At 22.0% G+C, this 23,616-nt stretch overlaps 5 protein-coding genes across 5 annotated transcripts; 1 reads left to right on the forward strand and 4 right to left on the reverse strand.

Annotated features, from left to right (window-relative positions):
* Positions 1–839: 839 nt before the first annotated feature.
* PY17X_1234900 (ubiquitin carboxyl-terminal hydrolase 2, putative) lies at positions 840–4,775 on the forward strand (the record flags this gene model as incomplete). Its single annotated transcript, XM_022956852.1, has 3 exons — positions 840–961; positions 1,114–1,522; positions 1,647–4,775. The coding sequence occupies 3 exons, from the start codon at positions 840–842 to the stop codon at positions 4,773–4,775; spliced, it is 3,660 nt and encodes a 1,219-aa protein (XP_022812692.1).
* A 1,655-nt stretch (positions 4,776–6,430) lies between these two features.
* PY17X_1235000 (erythrocyte membrane protein) lies at positions 6,431–12,820 on the reverse strand (the record flags this gene model as incomplete). The annotated part of the gene is made up of 1 exon (XM_718913.2): positions 6,431–12,820. One exon carries the CDS (start codon positions 12,818–12,820, stop codon positions 6,431–6,433), a length of 6,390 nt encoding a protein of 2,129 aa, XP_724006.2.
* Positions 12,821–17,314: 4,494 nt separating this feature from the next.
* PY17X_1235100 (60S ribosomal protein L2, putative) lies at positions 17,315–18,276 on the reverse strand (the record flags this gene model as incomplete). The annotated part of the gene is made up of 2 exons (XM_022956853.1): positions 17,315–18,078; positions 18,258–18,276. The coding sequence occupies 2 exons, from the start codon at positions 18,274–18,276 to the stop codon at positions 17,315–17,317; spliced, it is 783 nt and encodes a 260-aa protein (XP_022812693.1).
* Positions 18,277–19,938: 1,662 nt separating this feature from the next.
* Positions 19,939–20,760, reverse strand: PY17X_1235200 (60S ribosomal protein L12; the record flags this gene model as incomplete). Its single annotated transcript, XM_719534.1, has 2 exons — positions 19,939–20,399; positions 20,724–20,760. 2 exons carry the CDS (start codon positions 20,758–20,760, stop codon positions 19,939–19,941), a joined length of 498 nt encoding a protein of 165 aa, XP_724627.1.
* A 1,082-nt stretch (positions 20,761–21,842) lies between these two features.
* PY17X_1235300 (conserved protein, unknown function) lies at positions 21,843–23,249 on the reverse strand (the record flags this gene model as incomplete). The annotated part of the gene is made up of 1 exon (XM_719535.1): positions 21,843–23,249. The coding sequence occupies one exon, from the start codon at positions 23,247–23,249 to the stop codon at positions 21,843–21,845; it is 1,407 nt and encodes a 468-aa protein (XP_724628.1).
* Between the last annotated feature and the right edge of the window lie 367 nt (positions 23,250–23,616).

Genomic DNA, 23,616 nt, shown 5'->3' on the forward strand with positions numbered 1-23,616 from the left:
TGCTAAAATGAAAAATAATATAGGAGAAATATTGCAATAGTAAAATAGAATAAATAATACGATACGAATATGGTGCCTCTATATACATTACACATAATATTAATTATAAAAATTAATAAATAGTATAATGGATACACATTAGGAAAATAAAAAATATATATTCTTTTTAGCTTAAAAAAAATAATAATAAATAAAATTAAAAAATAATTGAACAAATAAATAGCGACAAAATAAATAAGCGAATAAAAGGAATTGAAAAAAAAAATTCGCCAATACGTATAATCATAATATTGAAATAAATAAAATAATAATAAAATAAAATAAATAAATAAATTATACATATTATTATGTTTAATAGGTTATCTATTTTTGTGTTTATTACTTAATATTTTATTTTAATTTTTTTTTTGATTTTCCATACTTTGTATTTTATTATTTTATTTTTATTTTATACTTTTTATTATTTAAGATATTACAATTTTTAACAAAATTCAAATGTTATGGAAATATTTAAACACCATATATTTCCATTTGTAAATATTCATTGAATAGAATATATTGGCTTGGTATCATAATTGTATAATGGAATATTTAACGCTTTAAAATTACTTTTTTATAGTTATATGATTGTGTAAATATAAACTACACAGCACTGTATAAATGATATAAATAGAATTAATAATATACATAAATATATGTGAACTATATGTGAAATATAACTGCGTATACTTTCGTATTTAAATCAGAAAAAGAAAGGTTTTTCGAACATGACACAAATATACTCATATAATATATTATTTGGAGAGTTTTTTTTTGCTTATAAATAATTTACAAAAAAAATGAGCTCCCTATCGGATACAAGTTCAAACAAAACTATCATACTGGATAATATACAAATTTCTAATCTTTTTAAAATATTTGATACTTTCCCCTTTGAGCCAAAAAATGAAAATGAAACATGGTATGTTTGCTTTTAAATAGGTTAATATAATGTGTGTGCAACTAGCCATTTTTTTTTTTTTTTATATTAATTTGGCTATTTATTTAATTTTTTTTTTATTAATTTGGCTATTTTTTTTTTTTTTTTTTTTGCACATTTTTTGCCTTCCATAGGTATATAGTAAACAAAGAATTCATAGACAATTTACGAAATTATGAATCTGGGAAGAATAGATCCTATGATAGCTTGATAAATAATAAAATATTTATAGAAGATTGTGATAACGAGGCCAGTACAAGAACTCGACTTTTAAAAGAATATGAAAATGGCAATGGCATAAGTTTTGTTTTATATCCTGAAAAAGCTATTGAGTTATTGGAAAAACATTTCCAATTTAATGTAAAAATACCAAGATCAGTTTATCAACATAAAACGAAAAGAAAAGATAAAATAATTTTCAAAGTCGACATCCAACCGCTTAAAATTGTTGTTTATTCAAAAGATACAAATGAGCACTCAAACCCCCCTCAAATGAAAATCGTTATTTTACGCAGCGATACTATAGAAAATGTTCTAAAGGAGGTGAGTTAATATGCTATTTTTTACCTTTTTTTTTTTTCTACATATGCATGTTATTTTTTTTTCTACATATGCATATTTATTATCTACATATGCATGCTATTTTTTTCTCTTTCTGTTTTCATAGATAATCAGTGATTTTGATCCCAAAAAATTTAAAAAACATTTATTTTATGCGGAAGGTATAGGAGAAAATAAAGAAACAAACTGGAAATGTTTATACTTAAGTAATAGCAATGATTATCCTTTAAATAAAAAAGTATATGAATATGATATAGACGAAATGAGTTGTTTATTAATAACTAATGAAAGGGCTGATATAAAATGCTTAACATATGATAATGAATATAGTGAATATAATATGACAAGCAATAATATATCAGGAAGTGTAGATGATGATACAATAAATAATCCCAAATCTATTAGTTATATATTTGAAAATGGTGGTGATAGAGGATTAATAAATTTAGGTAACACATGTTTTTTAAATTCATCATTACAATGTTTATCAAAGATTTTAAAATTTACAAATTATTTTTTAAGTGGAACATTTTGGGATCATATAAATTATTGTAACCCAGTTGGACAACATGGTCGACTAGCTAAAGCATATTATGAAACATTATTAGAAATGTGGAAAATAAATAAAAAAGGAAAACCATATGCTCCTAAAGTTTTAAAACAAGCAATAAGTGAAAAGAGAGATGAATTTTATGGATATCAACAACATGATTCACAAGAACTTTTAGCATTTTTATTAGATGGTCTTCATGAAGATTTAAATTTAATTCAGAAAAAACCATATTATGAAGAAAAATTACAAGGAGGGTTAGATAGACCAGATATAGAAGTTGCAGAAGCATCATGGAAAAGACATAAAGAAATTAACAATTCAATAATTGTTGATTTATTTCAAGGACAATATAGATCGAGATTACAGTGTCCTCAATGTAATAAACTTAGTATAACATTTGATCCTTTTATGTATTTATCAATTCCATTACCACCTAAAAAGAATCATAGAATATGGTTTCATGTTATGTTAAGTAGAGATGTTCAAATTTCTTTGAGATTTTCTTCTATTTTTAGTGGTTCTCAAGAAGTGTTAAAATTAAAATATAATTTCATAAACATTATAACAAATTTAAAAAAAAAAAAAAATTCTATACTTTTACATACAAAAAATATTATTAAAAATAACAAATATTCTCATGAAAATACAAACGCTTTTAATTTTCATACCAAATTTATGGATGACACATATGAAAGTTATGAAATAAATAATGAGGGAAGTTCTGGGAATAGTATAAATAATAAAAATAATATTGATGGGTGTAATTATATGAGAGCTTTAAAAAATAAATCAAAAATAAAAAATACACTAAATGAAGAAGATATAAATAATATATATGAACATATTTGTCATATGTGTAATATTAACACAATAGATGATATTGAAATTTCAAATTTATTTTTTTTATATACCAGATTTAAAAATTTAGCATGTAATAACTTTTTTCAAATATTGAATAATAATGATATTATTGCTGAACCACACACAAGAACAGGAAAAGGAATTAGTCATATATTTGTTTTTATGGTTCCTCAAAATTGGCCACATTTAACTGATAATAATAAAAATGGAAACAATTATAATGATGATAATGGAAAAATAAGAACATCGGATAGTTTAACTTCTTCAACAAGTTCAGTTGGAAAAGCACGAAATGCCAATTCAAAAGATGAGGATATGTATATAAAAAATGATTCGCCAAATAGTAATGATAAAAAATATATTCAAAATAAATTACATAATAATAAGTTAGCCAAAAAACGGAAAGGTAGTTTATCTTCACCTTCGAATTCTTTAAGAAAAGGAGACAAATTACATTTAGATAATGAAATAGGGAAAGTAGATGATTTAGAAAATTCAAATGATACTATAACTGAATATATAAAAAATGAACTCTTTAATAATGATAATAAATCTTTATATTTGTTAATTGTGCCTTTATGTAAAGATGAACAATTATTATGTAAAATGAAAAATAATGATTTGCCTTTTTTAGTAAATACTGCATATAATATCACAACAAGGGAGTTGTACGAAAAAGTAAAAAATGCATACAAAAAAAATTCAAAATTTGAAAACATAAAAATGAATCAAAGTAGAAGTAACAGTATTAATAGTGGATCTTATGGAAACAATCATAATGGGTATGGAGAAAAACGATTAAAAAATGGCGATAGTGAAATAGGATATTATAATGAAAATGAAAATAATAATAAATTATATCATAAAAATAAAAATATATCTAATATATATTTTGATAGTAATAAAAAAGATAATAGTCCAGATATCAGTTTAAATTGTTCAACTAATAGTACAAATTTAAATATTGACGAAAGTACAAATTCATATGAAAATAAAAGTACCAATGATTATTATGAAAGCTATTTAGATAAAATACATTTATATATACCTTCTTACAATTTAAAAGATAATTGGGATGCAAAAGATAATTTAGGTTTTTTTTTAAAATGTGATGAAACATATTTAACAGATTATATTCAAATTTCAGAACAAAATAAACTTATTATTATACATTTAGATACTAATTCAATAAAAGATGAATTATCTGTTGATATTAAAACATTAACACTAATGGATTTAGAAGAAAAATATAGTGTTGATACATGTTTAAAATTATTTTCAGAAGAAGAACATTTAGATGAAGATAATACATGGTATTGTAGTAATTGTAAATTACATGTACAAGCATATAAAAAGTTAGATTTATTTAGAATGCCAATTGTATTAATCTTACATCTAAAAAGATTTAATAATTCAAATAGATGGTTAAGAACTAAAATAGATTCATATGTTTATTATCCCCATAAAGAAAATGAATATCTTGATATGACACCATATATATTACCAGATGGTTTAAAGCATATGAAAAGTTTTGATCCAAATTATTTACCTTTATATGAACTAATAGGAGTTAATTGTCATACTGGCGGTTTGGGTGGTGGTCATTATTTTGCTTATGTTAAATTAAATGGACAGTGGTATAATTTTAATGATACATATGTTACAACAATTAATGAATCTCAAATTAACACAAAAAATGCATATCTTTTATTTTACCAACTTCATACTTATAAAAATGAAAAGTTTACCGATATAGCTCATCATAGAAACATAGCAGAAGAAGAGGCTATTCGAATGGCAAATGCAAGTTACTATAATTAAATTTGTTTCAACTTGAACATAATTCTAATAAATGAAATAAATATCAGCCTAGTGGTAATATATATTATATATGCCTGTTAAACCGTTTCAGCTTATTTCAGTATTAATAATGTGACATATACACCCACATATTTACTCATCAAAAATGGGCATACCTTTATTCCATTTTGAAGGACATTACATGCATATTATTGACCGAATTATATGCCTTTCCTATACTGCTGCATTTTTGCTACAATTTTTTTATATTTTAATTAATTAGTATGATTTTCACGAAAAAAAGAAAAAAAAAAAAAAAAAAAAAAAAAAAAAAACGCTACATTTTAAGAAACATATGTGTGTACGAAATTTATATATGCACCCATATGTTGTAAAGCAACAATCGTAGGAACCCTACATATCCCATTAAAGATACATAGACAATACATATATATATATATATACATGTGTGTATGTTTGAATTGCCATAAAAATAAAGACATATATTTTATGCTTATTAATTTTATCACAATATATATATATATAATATTATTTATATATATCAAATTTTCCGAATTTGTCACCCCCTTATATCTATTATAATAATTGTTATTCAATTAATTCATAAAAATCAATAAACATGGAAATTATTTTATTCATATTTATGTATGAATGTGTTCGATTTCATACTTTCGTTTTTTATTACTAGAAATTTTATTTGTCGTGCCATTGTCATTTTGTTTGTATTCACTGTCACCCATTGTCATTGAATGTCGATATTGCTATTAGTATTTTTTATTATTATAATTACATAGAAATTAGTCCTAAAACATTTTCAAACTAGTTATGCTATTAAAAACATTTTCATCAAATATAAAAGAAAAAAACATGTAAATATATATATGTATATATATTAAAAATAAAATCTGCAAATATAAAAATTTATTTGTAAAAATTAACCATATAAATCAAAAGCATAGTGCAAAAAATAATGCCCTCAAAATATGGTATCCTTACACGAATAGACAGATATAAATAAATAATAAGCTTATGTACAAAAAAAACAAATAGAAAAAAATTATCATGTTCATATAACAATACATATATATATCATCTTTTATTATTAACAATATGTACATACATATATAATAATAATGATGATAATAAAAGAACATGAGAATATATTATATACATACAGCTAATATTACAAAAATGGCTATTTGTGTGCAAAAAAAAAAAAAAAAATAGCTATTATGTTAATTTTTATATTAACGATTCATATTTTTTTTAATAATAAATGAACATATTATATATATAGCTACAAATGCATTATTAAAAAACATATTGAAGGAAAAAATCATCATTGTGGATTAACGGAAGGAAATGTTATGTGAAAGTTTTTGTACAATTATTATCAAATAGTTGCATTAGCATATAATTCCATTGGTTGTACGCGCTTGCGAGGTTTGGTGAAATTTCATGGGGAGTGGCATGTGCCCATGTCTTAGTTCTAACAGTTTAATTATTTTGCTATTTTGTCATTTTGTTATTTTGTTATTTTGTCATTTTGTTATTTTATTTGCTTCCTTGTTTTTTGCTTCCTTGTTTTTTGCTTCCTTGTTATTGCTTCCTTGTTTTTTGCAGGGCAAATGCGAAAAGCGATTAAAAAGTTAAAATTATTGAAATATTAAAGATGAGAATTTGTCAAGCTCATTTGTATTTTTAAAGGTATTATGTGTATAGTAAGAATAATTATTTTTCAATTTTTTTGTTATAACTGTTAATGAATTTAATAACTCTTTTTGTTTTTCTTCATTATATAAACTTGGTATTTTTTTTATTTCTAAATTTTGTGCTAAAACCTTTAAAAGAAAAAATATATCATCATAACAAGTCGAATCATTTACATATCTATTTAAATAATGAATAGCCATATAATATTCTTGAAATGTTATATTTTGTATATCATATGCTAAATTTGATAAACAATTATCTCTTAGATCTTGTAAAATATATTTAATTGTTCCTTTTTGAAAATTTAAAATATTTTCTGATAAATAATATAAAGATAATAGAGAAGGTGATAAATATTTTATAGAATTATTCAAATTATTTTCATTAGTATTTCCATCTTCGTTATTTTTTTCTTCCTTTTCTTCCTTTTCCTCTTCGTCTATTTCATTTTTAAATGTGCTATGACATATACTATCCGACCCTCTATCACATATATATCCAAAATTGTTATTATTCTGACTATTTTGTTTTTTAAATTTGCTTAATTCTGCAATATTTTTAAAGAAATAATTTCCATTAGCTTTAGCTCCGATTGGAAAGCACATCATTTTGTCCAAATTATTTTCGTTTTTTTTTTTTTTTATATTATAATCATTAAAACCAGTTAATATTGTATTAAACTTATGAGAATTATTATTATTATCATTATCAACATTGTCAGATAAATTAGTATATTCCATAGATTTTATAATCTCGATTTTATTAAGTGCATCATTATATTGTTTTTTTTTTTTGGAATCATCATTCAAATTTAAAAGATTATTACTATACTTGTTGGTTCCGGAATTGGTAGAATTCATAACATTACTACAATCGTTATTTGAATTATTTCCACAATTATGATAATATTCATTATTAGAATTGTAAAATGGAAGCTCAATATTGTTACGAATGTTACTATTGCTATTGCTATGATTGTTATTGTTTCGAGGAGAATTGCTACTAGTAACCGGGATATGAATATTATCTTTTTTTGTTTTTATTTTTTTTCCTTTTTTATTATCCATATAATAACCATCTTTTTTTTCATCATTTTCAAATAAGCTTATATAATACTCTTTTGGAAATATTGTAGTTTCAAAATCAATATCATTAGCATCTGTATTACTTTCAGGATTTTTTTTTATTTTTTTATATAAATTATATACTTTTCTACATTCTATAGCCATTTTTTTGGCTTCTAGATATCCATACTGTTTTATAGGATAATATTTTGCACATCTTCTTCCATTTGATGTATACCAAGTTGCTTTCCATCTATATTGCTTTCTATCATAATGTACACCAACAATTCTTGAATTTATATCATCACCATTCTCTTCATTAATATTTTCATTTGAATTGTGAATGTTATTATTACTACTATCATTTATATTTAATACTTTATCAACATTTTGAAATCCCCCTAAATTGTTAATTATATCTTTATATTTATTTATATTTTTAATATCATCTATTTTATTATGATCAGTTTCACTATTATCTACATCTTTATCATAATCTTGATTATATATTCTCCCCAACATATTTTTTTCGTCATCATTTATTGAAACTGAGTTTGAGTTGGGATTCAAATTGGGGTTCGAAATTTGGTTCGAATTTTGGTTCGAATTTTGGTTCGAAATTTGGTTCGAATTTTGGTTCAAATTTTGGTTCAAATTTTGGTTCGAATTTTGGTTCGGAATTTGGTTCGAATTTTGGCTATTTTCTGATATTAAAAATCGATTCCCATTAATTCCAGTAGAATGTGAAAAGTTTTCTTTTCTAATTCCTACAGTTTTATAATTTCCTGATACATTTCCCATTTCAAATTTTTCTATCCAATTATTCGAAACTTGTAAATCTTTTTCATCTGGCAAATATTCATTTGTATTGTGTATAATATGACTATCTATAAAATCAGAATAACCATGATTTAATGATAATTGTTCTAAATTTTTATAACAAGAAGAAGAAGATGATATACAAGAAGCAGATGATTTTAAAGATGTTCCTGTAGAAGTACATGTTATATTTTTTTTTAAATTTTTTTTGATATTATTTATTTTTTCGCCATTTTTTTCATATTCTATATCATTATTAATATTATTTAATTTGATACTCAAATTTTGTTTAGATCCTAATTGGTTTGCCTTTTGAAAAAAAGCATCTTGAATAGTGTTATTTTGAACAATGTTCATATTATCTTTACTTGATAAATTTTTATTTATATTTACATTTTTATTTATACTTACATTTTTATTTATACTTACATTTTTATTTATACTTACATTTTTATTTTCTAAATAGTATAATTCATTTTTTATTTTGGAATTATCCTTAGGAATATCATCATTTTGCTGAATTTTATGAGAGAAATTATTTTTTTTTTTTTTTGAAAATTTTTCTATTCCTTTTTCATCTAAATTATCTATAACATTAACTGGATAGTTTCCATCATTTTCCCAATCACCCATTTTGTCATTATTATTGCTATTATTATTGTTACTATTATTATTGCCATTGCCATGATCAACATTTGGTTCACTATTTGGTTCGCTACTTGTAAACAATTTTTTATCTTTGTCATTTATTGCATTATTAGTTAAATATTTACTCTTAATTAAATTTAATAGTTGATCCTCATCATCTATAGAATTTTGTAAATCATAATTCATAATGGTATTCACATTTGTATTATTAATTTTGCTAATTTTAAAAATATCTATATTATCACGTGTTTGTAAATTGTTCAAAATATTTCCAGCAACGAAATCCTCAGAATGTGTATTGCTTCTAATAGAACCACTTATAGAATCAGAAAATGAATTATTATTTTTATGATGAAATGAATTATTATTTTTATGATGAATTGAGTTATTATTTTTATGATGAATTGAGTTATTATTTTGATGATGAAATGAGTTATTATTTTGATGATGAATTGAGTTATTATTTTGATGATGAAATGAGTTATTATTTTGATGATAAAATGAATTATATTTTCTACTCTCATTATTATTATCATCACTACTATAATAGCACTCATTATTATTACTCATTAATTTTTTTGATGTGTTTTGAATATTATCTGAAATACTATTAGTTAATTTTTCCCAAATTTTTTCACTTTTTTGCATAAAGTTGGCATCATTTTTATCAGTTTGATTTATAAGATGTCTCTTTTTAGTACCATTTTGATTACTCAATGTTTCATCTTCTGAATTTGGCTTATCTATAATATTTCTTTTTTTTATATTTTTTTTATTATTTTTTTTAATAATATCTCCTTTATTATTTTCAATTTCTTCAATTTTTAAATTTTCTCGATTTTCGAATTTTAACTTATTATTTTGATGCTTAGCTCGATATGCTTGCTCAAAAATTAAAGCCTCTTCTGGAATTTTTTGATAATTTTTACAATAGATAGCTAATCTACGAGCATAATCAAATCCGAATAATTTAATAGGAAAATATTTTGCAACTCTTTTACCATCTTCATTCCAATTAACACTCCATCTTTGTTGATATCTATCAAAATAAACGCCTTGTACTAATGGAAATTTTTTAGCTCTTTTTACCATTTCTTCAGTTAATATTGCTTTATGTAATTTATATTGAGCACCACCTTTTTTACTTGGTAAATGTCTTAAGATATCTAAATATTTAAACATCTCTCTTTCATCCATATTTCGATTAAATAATATAGGTATTTTTTCATTATTTTGTTCAATTTCTGGTATATTTTCATTATTATTATTATTGTTATATTTTTTATTTTTTTTATTTTTTTTTTTTTGTTTATCATCTTTTTCTTCATCTATCTCATCTTCATTATTTTCTAAAATTATTTTATTTAAATATATTCCTTCTTTTTTTTCTCGTTCTTTTTCTTTTTTTTTTAATATTTTATCTTCTTTTTTTGAATCATTACCCACATTTTTACCTTTATCATGTAATCCATAAAATTTATCAGATTTTTTTCTTAACTCTTCGGACCATAAATTTATACATTTTTTTGCTGCATTTCTTTGAGGCCGTTTTGAATATGGTTCATTAGGTATAATAGGTGGAGGACACGATGTTTTATAATTATCAATAGATATTATAGGTTCTTCTATATTTACATGATTTATTTTTATATTATCTTTAGATATACTAATATTATTTTCAATCTCATTAATAATCGTTTTAGATGTATCAACAATCTTATTGTCATATTCAGATTCTTTTTCATATAAGCAATTTCTATTCTCGGACCCATTTGAATTTGAAATTTCGTAGTTATCGGTTTTGCTATTTTTTTGATATATAGGAGATTGAACTATTTGAGGAATCATATTATGAACCACTGCATTTTTATCAAAACCTTCGGAGATGTTGCTTTCTAAAATGGTGCCATTTTCTTTATTTTCGTTATTTTTTGAAGTAGGAATTTTGGGTAGGCCATATAATAGATCGGCATTGTCGTCGGCACTACTCTTTTTATGAATGGGTTCATTATCTGATAACCGAATTTGGCTATTAATTAAATTTTCTGAATTTAGGATCCCCACCTCATTTTGATTAAAAAAATTTTGTACTATCATTTGTTGGTGAGTTGTATCTTCTTCTACTGTTTCATTATTATAAATATAATTTTTATAAGAATTTATAGAATTAATTTGTTTTTTAATATTATTTAATAATAAATTATCGTTGATTCTTTTTCGTTTTTTATTTTTTTTTTCATCATTATCTGAAAGAGTATTATTATTATTATTGTTTTGTAAACAATTTGTATCTGTTTGTTCTAAATGTTGATCTTTAGGTTGCTCTAAATTATTTAAAGATATCTTATTAATATTTTTTATATGCATAAGCATTGATTGTATTTCGGTTTTTTTTTTTACTTCTTTATTTTCCTTATTCAAATCATATTTTATATTTATTATCTTGCCACTTTGATCGCCATCAAAATTATGGTTTCTAGCTATTTTTTTTTTCTGTATTTTATTACAAAATTTATTTAATTTATTTGCTAATTCTGTATTATTTAATAAATCAAATGTATTTTCGTTAAATTCAAATTTATTTAAATTATTTATATTTCCTGCATTTTCATGTATTAATTTTATATTTTTATTTTTTTCATTTTTATCATAATTATTAATGCCATTATTATTTATTAGTGAGCTATTATTTTTTTTAGATTTTTTTAATTTATTTGAAAAATTATTAACACTATTATTATTGTATTCTTTATCATTATTACAATTTTTATAATTATGATCATAACTAATGCACTTTGTATTTTCAAAATTATAATTTATTTTAGAATCTTTAAAACAAATTATAGTACCACTTTTAGATGCATTATCTATATTCGTATTATTAAATTTTTCAGAAATTGAATTTTCTTTATTACATATATAATTTTCATTACAAATTTCTTTTATTTTATCATCATTATTATTACCATCATTATTATTACCATCATTATTATCATCATTATTACCATCATCATTATTACCATCATTATTACCATCATTATTACCATCATTATTATCATCATTATTATCATCATTATTATCATCATTATTATCATCATTATTACCATCATTATTACCATCATTATTATTGTCATCATTATAAATGTTGTTTTCAAAATTTAAATTATTTATGTCACTATTTTTTCTTAAAAGCTTTGTATTTGTACATGATGTAGAAGTAGAAATTGTTGTATCATTACTATCATTGCATTTTATTAAATAATCAACATTTAATTTTATTTTATTTTTTAAATCATTGGTTGTATTATTATAAATATCATTATATTCTACACTATTTACACACATATTATTATAACATCCAAAATCATTTATTTTTTTATCTACATTTATTTTTACCAAAGAATTATCTATTGCATTTACTCCCTCATCATCATCTCTTCTATCGTCACATTCGTATCTTCTATCATCCCCATTCTTTTTCTTCGTTTTCTTCTTCTTATTATTATTATTGTTACCACTTGGATTGTTATTGTTAATAGTAGGGGTTCTACCAATATCTCTTTTATCACTAACTATATCATGTGTATATGTATTAATAGGTGGCTGAAACATTTCTTTCGGATCAGTTCTCTTTAATTGACTAATATATAAATCATAATCCTTTTTATTAATTCCGATTTTTATACCTTGCTCATTATAATTGTTTGTATTAAATTTAATCGGCAATATATTAATTTGGTTAATTGTATGCATATAGGCGTCTTCGCCAATATTATCAAAGTTTTCTTCTTCAGGCTTCATGTTATTTTTTAATTTATAAAACAATAAAAATAAATAAAAAACTAAGAAAATGTATAAATTGTGTTATTACAATAGTTGTAATAATTTTATTCAAACATATAGAAATAAAATTAATTTAAAAAAAAAAAAAATTTTCTTATAATTATGCAAACATGCATATTTAAATTGTCTTTTTTTTTTTTTTTTTTTTTTTTTGTTGTTACTTATTCATTGTTATTTTTGTAAGGACAATAAAAATGTATTGATCCAAAAAACAAAATATAAATATATATTTACAAATATATGCAGTATGGTAAAAAGACTTTTTTTTTTTTTTTTATCTTTATTTTACCTTTATAAAAAATTTTAAAACAGGAAATTCTTAATTATATATCTCATTATTATATGTATACATGTATGTATTATGTAGTATGTAGCATGTATTATGCAGTATGTATTATGTATTAACGCATTCTCATATAAATGCATAAATACAAATTAGTGGAAACTAAAATACAAAAGGTTATATTAATTAATGTACATATATTCTTAATAATAAAATACGCACATTTGAGAAATATAAGGATGGGGTCTCCCAAAAAAAAAAAGTGGATACTAAAAAACATAAATTATAACATTCTTCTTATATAATAACATACACATGGAAATTTATTAAAACCATATGAACAGTTCACGTTAAATAAAAAATTATCATGATACTTATATATAGTAAGTATTATTCCAAAAATACAAATTAGTTTATCACAAAAAAAAAATTATATAATTTTATATAATTTTCTCCATTTTATAATTTTTCAACTGGTTGATCTATCATTCCAGAAAAACCCTAATTATGTATTTTTTTAAATTTTTATATCACAAAAAAAATGTTATTATTGAACAATGTATAATTACAATAAATAATAAAAATATAATAACAACATTGTTATAAATATGTATAATACTTTTGTAAATAAATCAATATATATATATACATATATTAATATAATATATACACTAAATTTGATGTCTAAATCTTGTTATATTCGAATAACGATCCACGAAACTTAATGTAGCTCATGAAAAAAAAAAAAAAAAAAAAAAAAAAATGAAATAATTTTGTAAATTAAATGCAAAGAATAATATAGTAGTTTCCACGTGTCTGTGAATCAATGTAATATAAACTTATGAATTGGTAAAATTTATTACAAATGTACGTTTTGTGTTTATAGAATAATAAACAACAAATTTAATCATTGATTTGTTAATATATTTTTTGTTTTCATTTATGCATAAATATGAAATATAGTATACTTTACATCAATTAGCCTTTTGTTATCACTACATATAAAAATAAATTATGTATATAAGAATATCCTGTTATATACATATAACTACTTGTGCATACGTTGTGTAAATATATTTATATATGATTATTTTTAAATTGAGAAATATAAATATGCATATATTTGTATAGAAAAAGATATATCTATATACAAAATGGTGTATGACTGTACATAAATTATAAATAATTTTTTTTTATAAACTTGGCTTTTTATATGAACAGTTAAGAAAAAAAAAATATATATGTAAGATTTTAGCTATATAAATAAACATTTTTTTTATGTGGCAATTTATCAAGTTTGTATCTCAAATGTGGAAAATTGTAAATATAGATATATTTGATAAGAGAGTTATTGTAGGTAATTAGAAAATAATCCACATTGAAACAAATAAAAATATATATATTATCCTCATAAATTTTATTTCATATATTTCATGTAATCACACATTTATCTTGGAAAAAAATATAAATATTATAAAATAAAGGTACATATGCATATGCATGCATCCAATAAATATATGTTATGTGTAAAGAAGGAACATACGATTTTGTGTGTATTTTTATTATATATATTTTTTGTGTTATTTTGTGTTTTATTTATTTTTTTTAACTATTTTACAATAATTTTAACATGTAATAAATATATACACACGGAAAAATTATATATATAATATTGTGTAAATGGGAAAATATAACTATATGCTCGTAGATATGTTTACTTAATCAATGAGTAGTTTATAATTGTATAGCATCTGTCATTGTCAAGCAAGATTATTATTCTAAAAATTTATACTAAAAAAAAATATTAAAAAAAAATTTAATCGAAAAGATAAAAATATACATATAAATTAAATTTTTATATACATAAATTTCTTAATATCTTACTGTCTTAATTACATACGTGCCTTTTTTTATTTTTCCTTTCTTTTTTTTTTTTTTATTCATATATATTCTTTCCATAAATTTTATAACATTATAATATATTATCAAAGTTGTTAAGAAAAACACATAAAATAAAGAACGAAAAGAATTTATGTAATAATACACATTTGTTACTATGCAAAACCTAGAAAAAAAAAATGCATACACAAAAAGTAAAGAAATTAGGATAATTACTCACTCTTTCTTATTTTTATATAAAAGGGATAAAATAAGAAGATATTATATAAATTTCTTACATACAAAAGTTTATTTTTTTTGTTTAAGCATAATACACATATGTTTACATACACAATATAATGTTCCACTTATTATAATATTGGAATTTACGAAAAAAAAATAATATAAAACTTTGATACTTTAAAAAAGCACCTTTGCTTTCGTGTGCATGCGTTAAAATGGGATGGAAAAAAAAACAAAATTATAAAATATGAAAATCTTATGTATAAGTTGCACATGTGTTACCAATCTTTTGAGACGTTCTTATTTGAAAGGAAAATATATTTATTAACACGTTCACACATATTTATGTATATATAATCTATCTTTATAAGAAAATAACAAGAAATAATTTTTCTGTGAATAAAGCCACTTATTAATAAGATCTTTGTAGTATACAATTAAGGAATATACAATAGATGCATAATTAAACATATAACATTCGAATTATTTTATTTTTTTTTTTTCACAATATGTATATATTATATGGACACAGATGTGCATAAGATATTGTTTGTTTTAAAAAAAAAGATACAATATATTTTTTTAATACCTTATAAAATTGGAAAATTTTTAATAATTCAACCTATGTGCATATATAAGAAAAAAAAGGAGAATATGCATACACATTGATTATGTACATATAATACGTGTACATACACACCTATATTTTTATTATTTCCATTTATTGGGATAATATCAAAAATATCGTCCCTTTTAACTTTTTGTGGGATTTTCCACAAAAGGATGAAAAAAATAAAAAAAGATAAAACGTGCTAATAAAATAAGCCAAACCAAAACATCCAAATTCTTAGAATAAAATAACGTATATTCGCTATATGATAAAAAAAAAAAAAATGGGCATAAATTTATATGACCAGCAAGGTATTTCAAGCCTCAATATAATTTCCAATTTTAATCTATATATACAAAATGAAACATTTTCAAAAAACAACGAAATTTAATTAAATGTAAATAGTGTGTGTAATACAATTTTATTGCATAAACATAAACTTCAATTGGTGAATATGCTTGTGAAGTGTTCCTATTCCTTTCGTTAAAATGTCCAAGCTAGCCAACTGTACATATATATATATATATGGATAAAATAAAATAAAAAATATGACCATTCATACGCATATTTTTGGATAGGAGAATGTTGGAAATTTTTGTGGCTCATCATAATTAATATTATTTTAAGGAAGCAATTACACGTTTTCATATTTTCCATAAAATTATTAGAGAGACACAAAAATGGAATATAATTTTAAAAAAGTAGTATTTATGTTTTTAATTTGTTTAAACAAGTAAATAGTAACAATTATATTCTATTACTACTATAGTTTGGGTAGTTCCCTTTTTAGCCAGAAAATAGTTACTCGTTTATAAGTTATATGCAAAGCTATATATATATATATATATATATATATATACATATATATATTATATATATATTTATTTATTTATTTAAATAAAATATTAATTATTTTAAAATTTAGTGTTATTCCTTTATTTATAACTATACATGTACATAAGTTGAATATTAGGAAAAAAAATTATATGATTATTTATTATGCTTATGTTGAAAAAAATGTGCATTATGCACTATATACAGCTAGCTCTAATAAAATATAAATCAGAAAAAATTAGCATATAAATATGCCCCTGGATTCGATCAAAATTTTACATACATCAATAAAAATAAATGTAAATAATAGCATGTATATATTTTTTATTTCTTTAACAAAATGTATTCTAAAAATAGGTCTATAATATATATATATCGAACATTTTGAATATATGTATATACATATAGCCAAATGTATGGTATTTTTGTTTCTCATATACGGTGGAAATTGTTCATTGGAATTGTTATGGAATCATAAAACTTGATAATAACATTACGCATGTATGTGTTTATAATTTTTTATTTTGTCATGTCACTTTATTTCTTTATAGTTAATGGGCAAGCAAAGGGATGTATATATATATATGTGCATACATTATACTAATTAATTTTCTGATTTACCAACTAATTTTGTTTTTTTAGCACCTCTTAATAAACCAGTTCTTCTGGCAGCTATCAAACCAACTTTTTGTCCAGCAGGAGCACTTCTAGAAACAGTTGATGGATGACCAATATGTTGATGGTTACCACCACCATGAGGATGGTCTACTGGGTTCATAGCCACACCTCTAACTTTAGGCCAGCAATTTCTTTTAACTCTATATTTGTGATGAGCAACACCGGCTTTTAAGATTGGTTTATCAATACGACCTCCAGCACCAACTACACCAACCATAGCTCTTGCTCTTGCATCTATTGTTTTTTTTGCTCCTGATGGTAATCTGATTTTTGTTTTTTTTCCATCTTCAGATTGACCTACTACAGTAGCATAACATCCAGATGCTTTAACTAAAGTACCTCTATTTCCTGCCATATGTTCTAAATTACATATTAAAGTACCTTCAGGCATTTTACCAATAGGCAATACATTTCCTACAGATAAAGGTGCTTTAGTTCCACATGAAATATATTGGCCTGTAAACATTCCTTCAACAGCTACCATTAATTCTTCTTTTTTTCCATATTTTTCTGTTTTTTTAAATAATATTTTTGCTAAGGGTGCTCCTCTTCCTGGGTCATGTATAATATCTTTTACTAACCCCTTTATATATCCTTTTTTTTCACAAAAATCTAAGTGACGTAATTTGGCTGCACCTTTTCTATGGTGATTGTGAGACTTGAAAATTGAGCCTCTTCCTTTTCTTTGTCCTGAACAAATTTATTAAAAAAAAAAAATAATATATGTTAAAATTTATTTGTAGAATGCCATTCAACGATTTATATAGTATAAAACATTGTACAAATAAAAAATAGTGAAAGTAGCGAAAATAGCAAAAATAAACTAACAAATTATTATTTTTCCTTTCTTTTCCTTTCTTTTGAATTACCTCTTATAACTCTTCCCATTTTAAGAAATTTTTTTTTTATGTTTTTAATATAATTTTACAAATTCGCAAAAATTTAATAATGTGACTTAACTCATTTATTTTCCGAAAAGAGAATAAAATAAATTCTCTTCTTTTTCTGCTTAACGTTTTTTTTTTATTAAAATTAATTTTGTATTTTATTTTAAATTAAAAAATTTTATTTTTATTTTTATAATTATTTTTTTCCTATTTTTCGCTTCGTTATTATTTATTGTTAACCACATATATATTTTTTATTTTAAGTAGGATGCCCATAAAAATCGGGATAACAGTTTTAGCAGTGTATTATGCAATTTGGCATTAATTAGCATATCACTATTTAGCATTAATTAGCATTAATTAGCATATAATTAGCATATACAATTTAACATAAATTAGCATATCACTATTTATGCGCGCTTAAAAGGCACTTGATATATATCCCTATAAATAAATAATTCGTATAAAATTATTTTTTATGCAGGTAATATTAATACGTATATAAAATGCCCGCAACATTTGAAGCCTGTATCCTTTTATTTGCTAACATTTTTTTTTGTTTTTAATATAAAGTGATTTAAGAGGTTACATAATATTGCCTACTTAAAATATGATAATATATAAAATAAACTTAATGTTGTATATATAGTTAATCTATAAAATTGGAATAAAAATAATCAAATAAAATGAAAGAAAAAAAAAAAAATAAAATAAAGTAAAAAAAAAAAAAAAAAAAAAAATTAGCAAAATACTAGCAAATTATTCCCAAATTTATACATAAATTATTTAATATATTTTTTAGTTTCCATATGTATTATCCATTTTAAGTTGCGATAATTTATTGTTAAAATTTTATTGGAATTTTTGTGAGGAGATAATTTTACTAAAAATTATAATCCTTATATTGTATCAAATTTATAAAATAAAAAACGCAATATACATGTAGAATGTGTATAACATGGGAAAAAAAAAGGCAAGTCCCTTTGCTACTCTTTAATTAAACCATATTTGCATACTAAAAATGGAGAAGTGAAAAAATGACCAAATGAACGTTGCCAACGGTTTTGCTTTTTCAAATCTTTATTTTATAGCTCAATTATAATATAAAATCATTGCAATTTCTGGGTAACTATGTTGTATTTATTTGTCCATACAATAATATAGTAATCTAAGTTTGCCATAAGGCTTTATAAAAAGAGGAGAGAAAAATAGTTCCATTTTATGACAATTTTTTTCGACATGAATAGAAACTAAGTAACGTAGGTAGTATTTAAAAAAAGGGAAATGTTTATTTTTTTTTTATTGTGAAAAAATATTTTTAATAGTTAAAAAAGTTCGATTATTATGGATAAGTTTTTAATTATAAAATGGGAAAAAATACTAAGTTCATTAACAAAAGACGAAATTGTGTATGTGTATATATTCGAACATACTTCGAACATACTTCGAACATACTTCGAACATATTTCGAATATACTTCGAACATATTAGTGTTTCTATATTTTTTCTTTTCATTTTGTATATATAGATAAAAGGGTAGTTATCCAATCCAGATTGTTTTTTTTTTTTTTGTATTTTTTTGTATTTTTTTTTTTTTTTTTTTTTTTTTTTTTGGTTTTGCCCCAACTAATGTTCCAGTTCTTTAAATAGTGTTATTGAAAATTTAATTATCAGGAACATCAATATCTCCATTATCTATCATTTCTTGAATAGTGGTTGGTTTTTTTCCATCTACAGTACATCCTATTGAATTGCAAGTACCTAAGATTTCTTTTACAGTTCCTCTAAATTCTTTTGCTCTTGATTTTTCTTTCATGGCTCTTGCAATAGAATAAACTTGTTCTATTTTTAAATTACCATTGTGTTTTATATTTTTTACTTTTTTTCGATCTCTAGGAGCTTCATTTAATTCTTTTAAAACCATAGAAGCCGATGTTGGAACAACTTCTATTTTTGCCTGTCTGTTTTGGATAGTTAATTTAACACATATTTTTAATCCTTTCCATGATTGGGTTTCTTTAGCTATATCATCACCAATCTTTTTTGGAGATAAACCTAATGGTCCTAATTTTGGAGATAAAACTGATGAAGCTCCAACTTCTCCTCCGACTTGTCGGATGTAAACTGTTATACAAAAAAAAAATGAAAAAAAAAAAAATTAGTAAAATAAAGTACAAAATAAAGTGGCGAAACAACGTGGCGAAAGTGTACTAAAATGTTTATATAACGTTTGATTTGATTTTATTTGATTTGATTTTCTATTTCGGAATAAAATATTTAATCATGTATATTTCATTCCGCCCAAGGGGACAGGATTATACTCCCCCCCTCCTCGTACATTCGAACACTAATGAATATAAAAATGTTGGCAAGAAGGATGCAAAAATATATTTATATTCATATTTATATTCATATTTATATTCATATTCATATTCATATTCATGTTACCATATCTTATTTCATTTGGATCTGGTCTTTTGGCCATTTTTATTTATTATTTTTATTATTGTAAAAAAATTAAAGAAATTTTTTAAAAAGTTGTTATATATTTTTTGTGGAAAATAACAAAAAAATAAAATAAAAAAAATAATAATATTGAATTTTTCTTTTTTCTATTTTTATTATTATGAAAAATTGAAAATTGCTTAAAAATTTTTAAGTATTAATTTTTTTAAAACACAAATAAAAAAAAATTAAAGCTTATTATGCATACAAATTTTGAAAGGCTTAATAAAAATTTTATTTTTTGTATAGGCAGATAGGTAGGCATATTTGGTTTTAACAAAATAATATAGTATATGCATAAAATATATTATTACCTATTTTTTTACATGTTAACATATTTTTCATTTATATATTTAATTTCAAGGCTGGTAGAAGATGATACTATATTATTATTATTATTATTTTTTTTTTTGGGGGATATGTTTGTATAGCATATTATTTATATAGTATATAATAATTAAGGTGCAAAAGGGAAAGAAATAAAATAAAATAAAGTAAAATAAATTAAGTAAAATAAAGTAAAATAAAGTAAAATAAAGCAAAATATAATAACAGTTTTATCAAGGCTAACTCTAAAATATGTGATGGACCATATATATATGCAAATTATATATATAGTAAATTTTTTTTTTTGAATAAAATTAAATCTTTAATTTTTATCGTTTTTTCATGATTTATTTTTTTTATATAATTTTAGCAAAAAAAAAAAAATACAAAATATTACAGAATTTGTACATGGACTAATTATATTTGCATTTTTTATTAATTTGAGTAATTTATTAGGAGATATATTATTTTTATATAAAAATGTAGGAAAATTTCAAATTAGTGCAAGTATATATATGTATATATATATGTATATAATATGTATACATGTTGGTTCTTACTCCAAGTTAACCATTACAACAAATGTATGTGTGATAATTCAACACGAATTTTTTACATTCTCCCCAACCATTAAAGGGGGAACAAAGCAAAAAAAAAAAAAAATAATAAAATAAAAAAAAAAAGCATAGAAATGTAAAATATAAAAATGTAGAGAACGGGATAATTCTCCATTTTCTAGGTTAACTGATTAACTCCTCTTTTGGCACCACCATTAAGAAGCTCATAAATATTATGTTTTATAAAAATATGTTTAAATTTCCAAGGAATATATTTATATTTAAGCTGAATAAAATTTGTGCAATCTATTATAACTTGGTTAATCATATAATTAACAAATTGCATTTCATCATTTTGTATGAAATGACTCTTATTTACATTTCTAAATTTTAAAATTAAATTAATAAATTTTATAATATTTTGATTGTTGCTTAAATGGGAAATATTATTTTTTATATTAAATATTATATTCTCTAAACTTGTATAATCATAATAATTATTTTTTAAGGAAATATTTAAAATGTGTAACTCTTCTTCTATTTTTATATCTATGCTTCTTTTGTTATATTGTTTAAATAGACATTGCATAAAAGATACAAATTTATCCGTATTATATTTATCACTATTGTTAAATTTATTTATTTTCAACATCCTATTATGTATTGTAAAAAAATATAATAAGAAACTTCTTATCTGTTTAGGAGAGTACATATAAATTGTTTTTTCTATATGATCCATTAATTTGGTATATATTTCAATTTTATTATTTAATATTATATAATTTTTTTCAATTGATAAAAATAAGACAAATTGTGATATTTCCTTATTTGTTAAATTTAAATTATTTATAATATTTTTATATATTTGTTGTAAATAACCATTTTGTATTTTTATTTCTCTTAAATTATATCTATTAATTTTTTTTTTTTTTTTTAAATATATATGATATGAATTTAAAAAAAGTACCAAATCAGATGGTATCATAAGATCTATATTTTTTAAAATATTTTCAATTAAAAGTTTTAACAAATTATAAGAATAACAATCATTCAAAACAAAAAGCTTAAATAACATTATCATATCATTTATACTTATATTTTTCCAAAAATTATCTACATTATCACATTTATTTTTTAATATATTCTGTTCTAATATATAATATTCTATATATTTTAATACTTTTTTTCGTCTTTTTTTATTTTTATCAAATACTTTTATTTTTAATATCCCATATAATAAACGAAGCATATCCTGAGAACTAAACTCAGGTAGTAAAACCATCGATTTGTCCATAAATTTATAAACTTGTTTAAATATTTCATTTTTATCTATTTTATCAAAACTTTTATCTCTTATTCTATTATATTTACTTGACTCTATTCTAACTCTCACATTTTTTTTTATTTTCATCATCTTGTTATGATACTTTTTGTTACCCCCTGATTTTACTATTTTATATTTGCATATATCAAATATATGCTCACACACATTTTCAAAATGTTTCAACAAATGTCCAGAACTTATTCTTTTTAAATTCACACTTGGGGTTAATTTTTGAACTAGCATTGATGAAATCGTATTCATTTTTCACTAGACAAAAAAAATGAACACACTAATAAATGTGAAAATTACGAAGCAGCCAAATGGCATCTTAAACTTCAATTTGTATCGCTATTTTTATCACTATTATTATCACTATTATTATCACAATTTTTATCACAATTTTTTTATAAACCTATCAACTATATCTTCTTCTCCTTTTGTCCTCTTTCTCTATTCATTCACGTATGTATCGACTTATCCATTTTCAACATCGTCAATTTGATTGTTGTAATTGCCAAATTTTATACTGATATATATATTATCACATTCTATAACCGATTTAACCATATTTAAGCACTAAATTGGATGGGGAGAGATATGATGCAATTTAAAAGAAATTCAAATAAAT

This window comes from Plasmodium yoelii (assembly GCF_900002385.2).
Source record: "Plasmodium yoelii strain 17X genome assembly, chromosome: 12".
Classification (NCBI taxonomy): Eukaryota; Apicomplexa; class Aconoidasida; order Haemosporida; family Plasmodiidae; genus Plasmodium; species Plasmodium yoelii.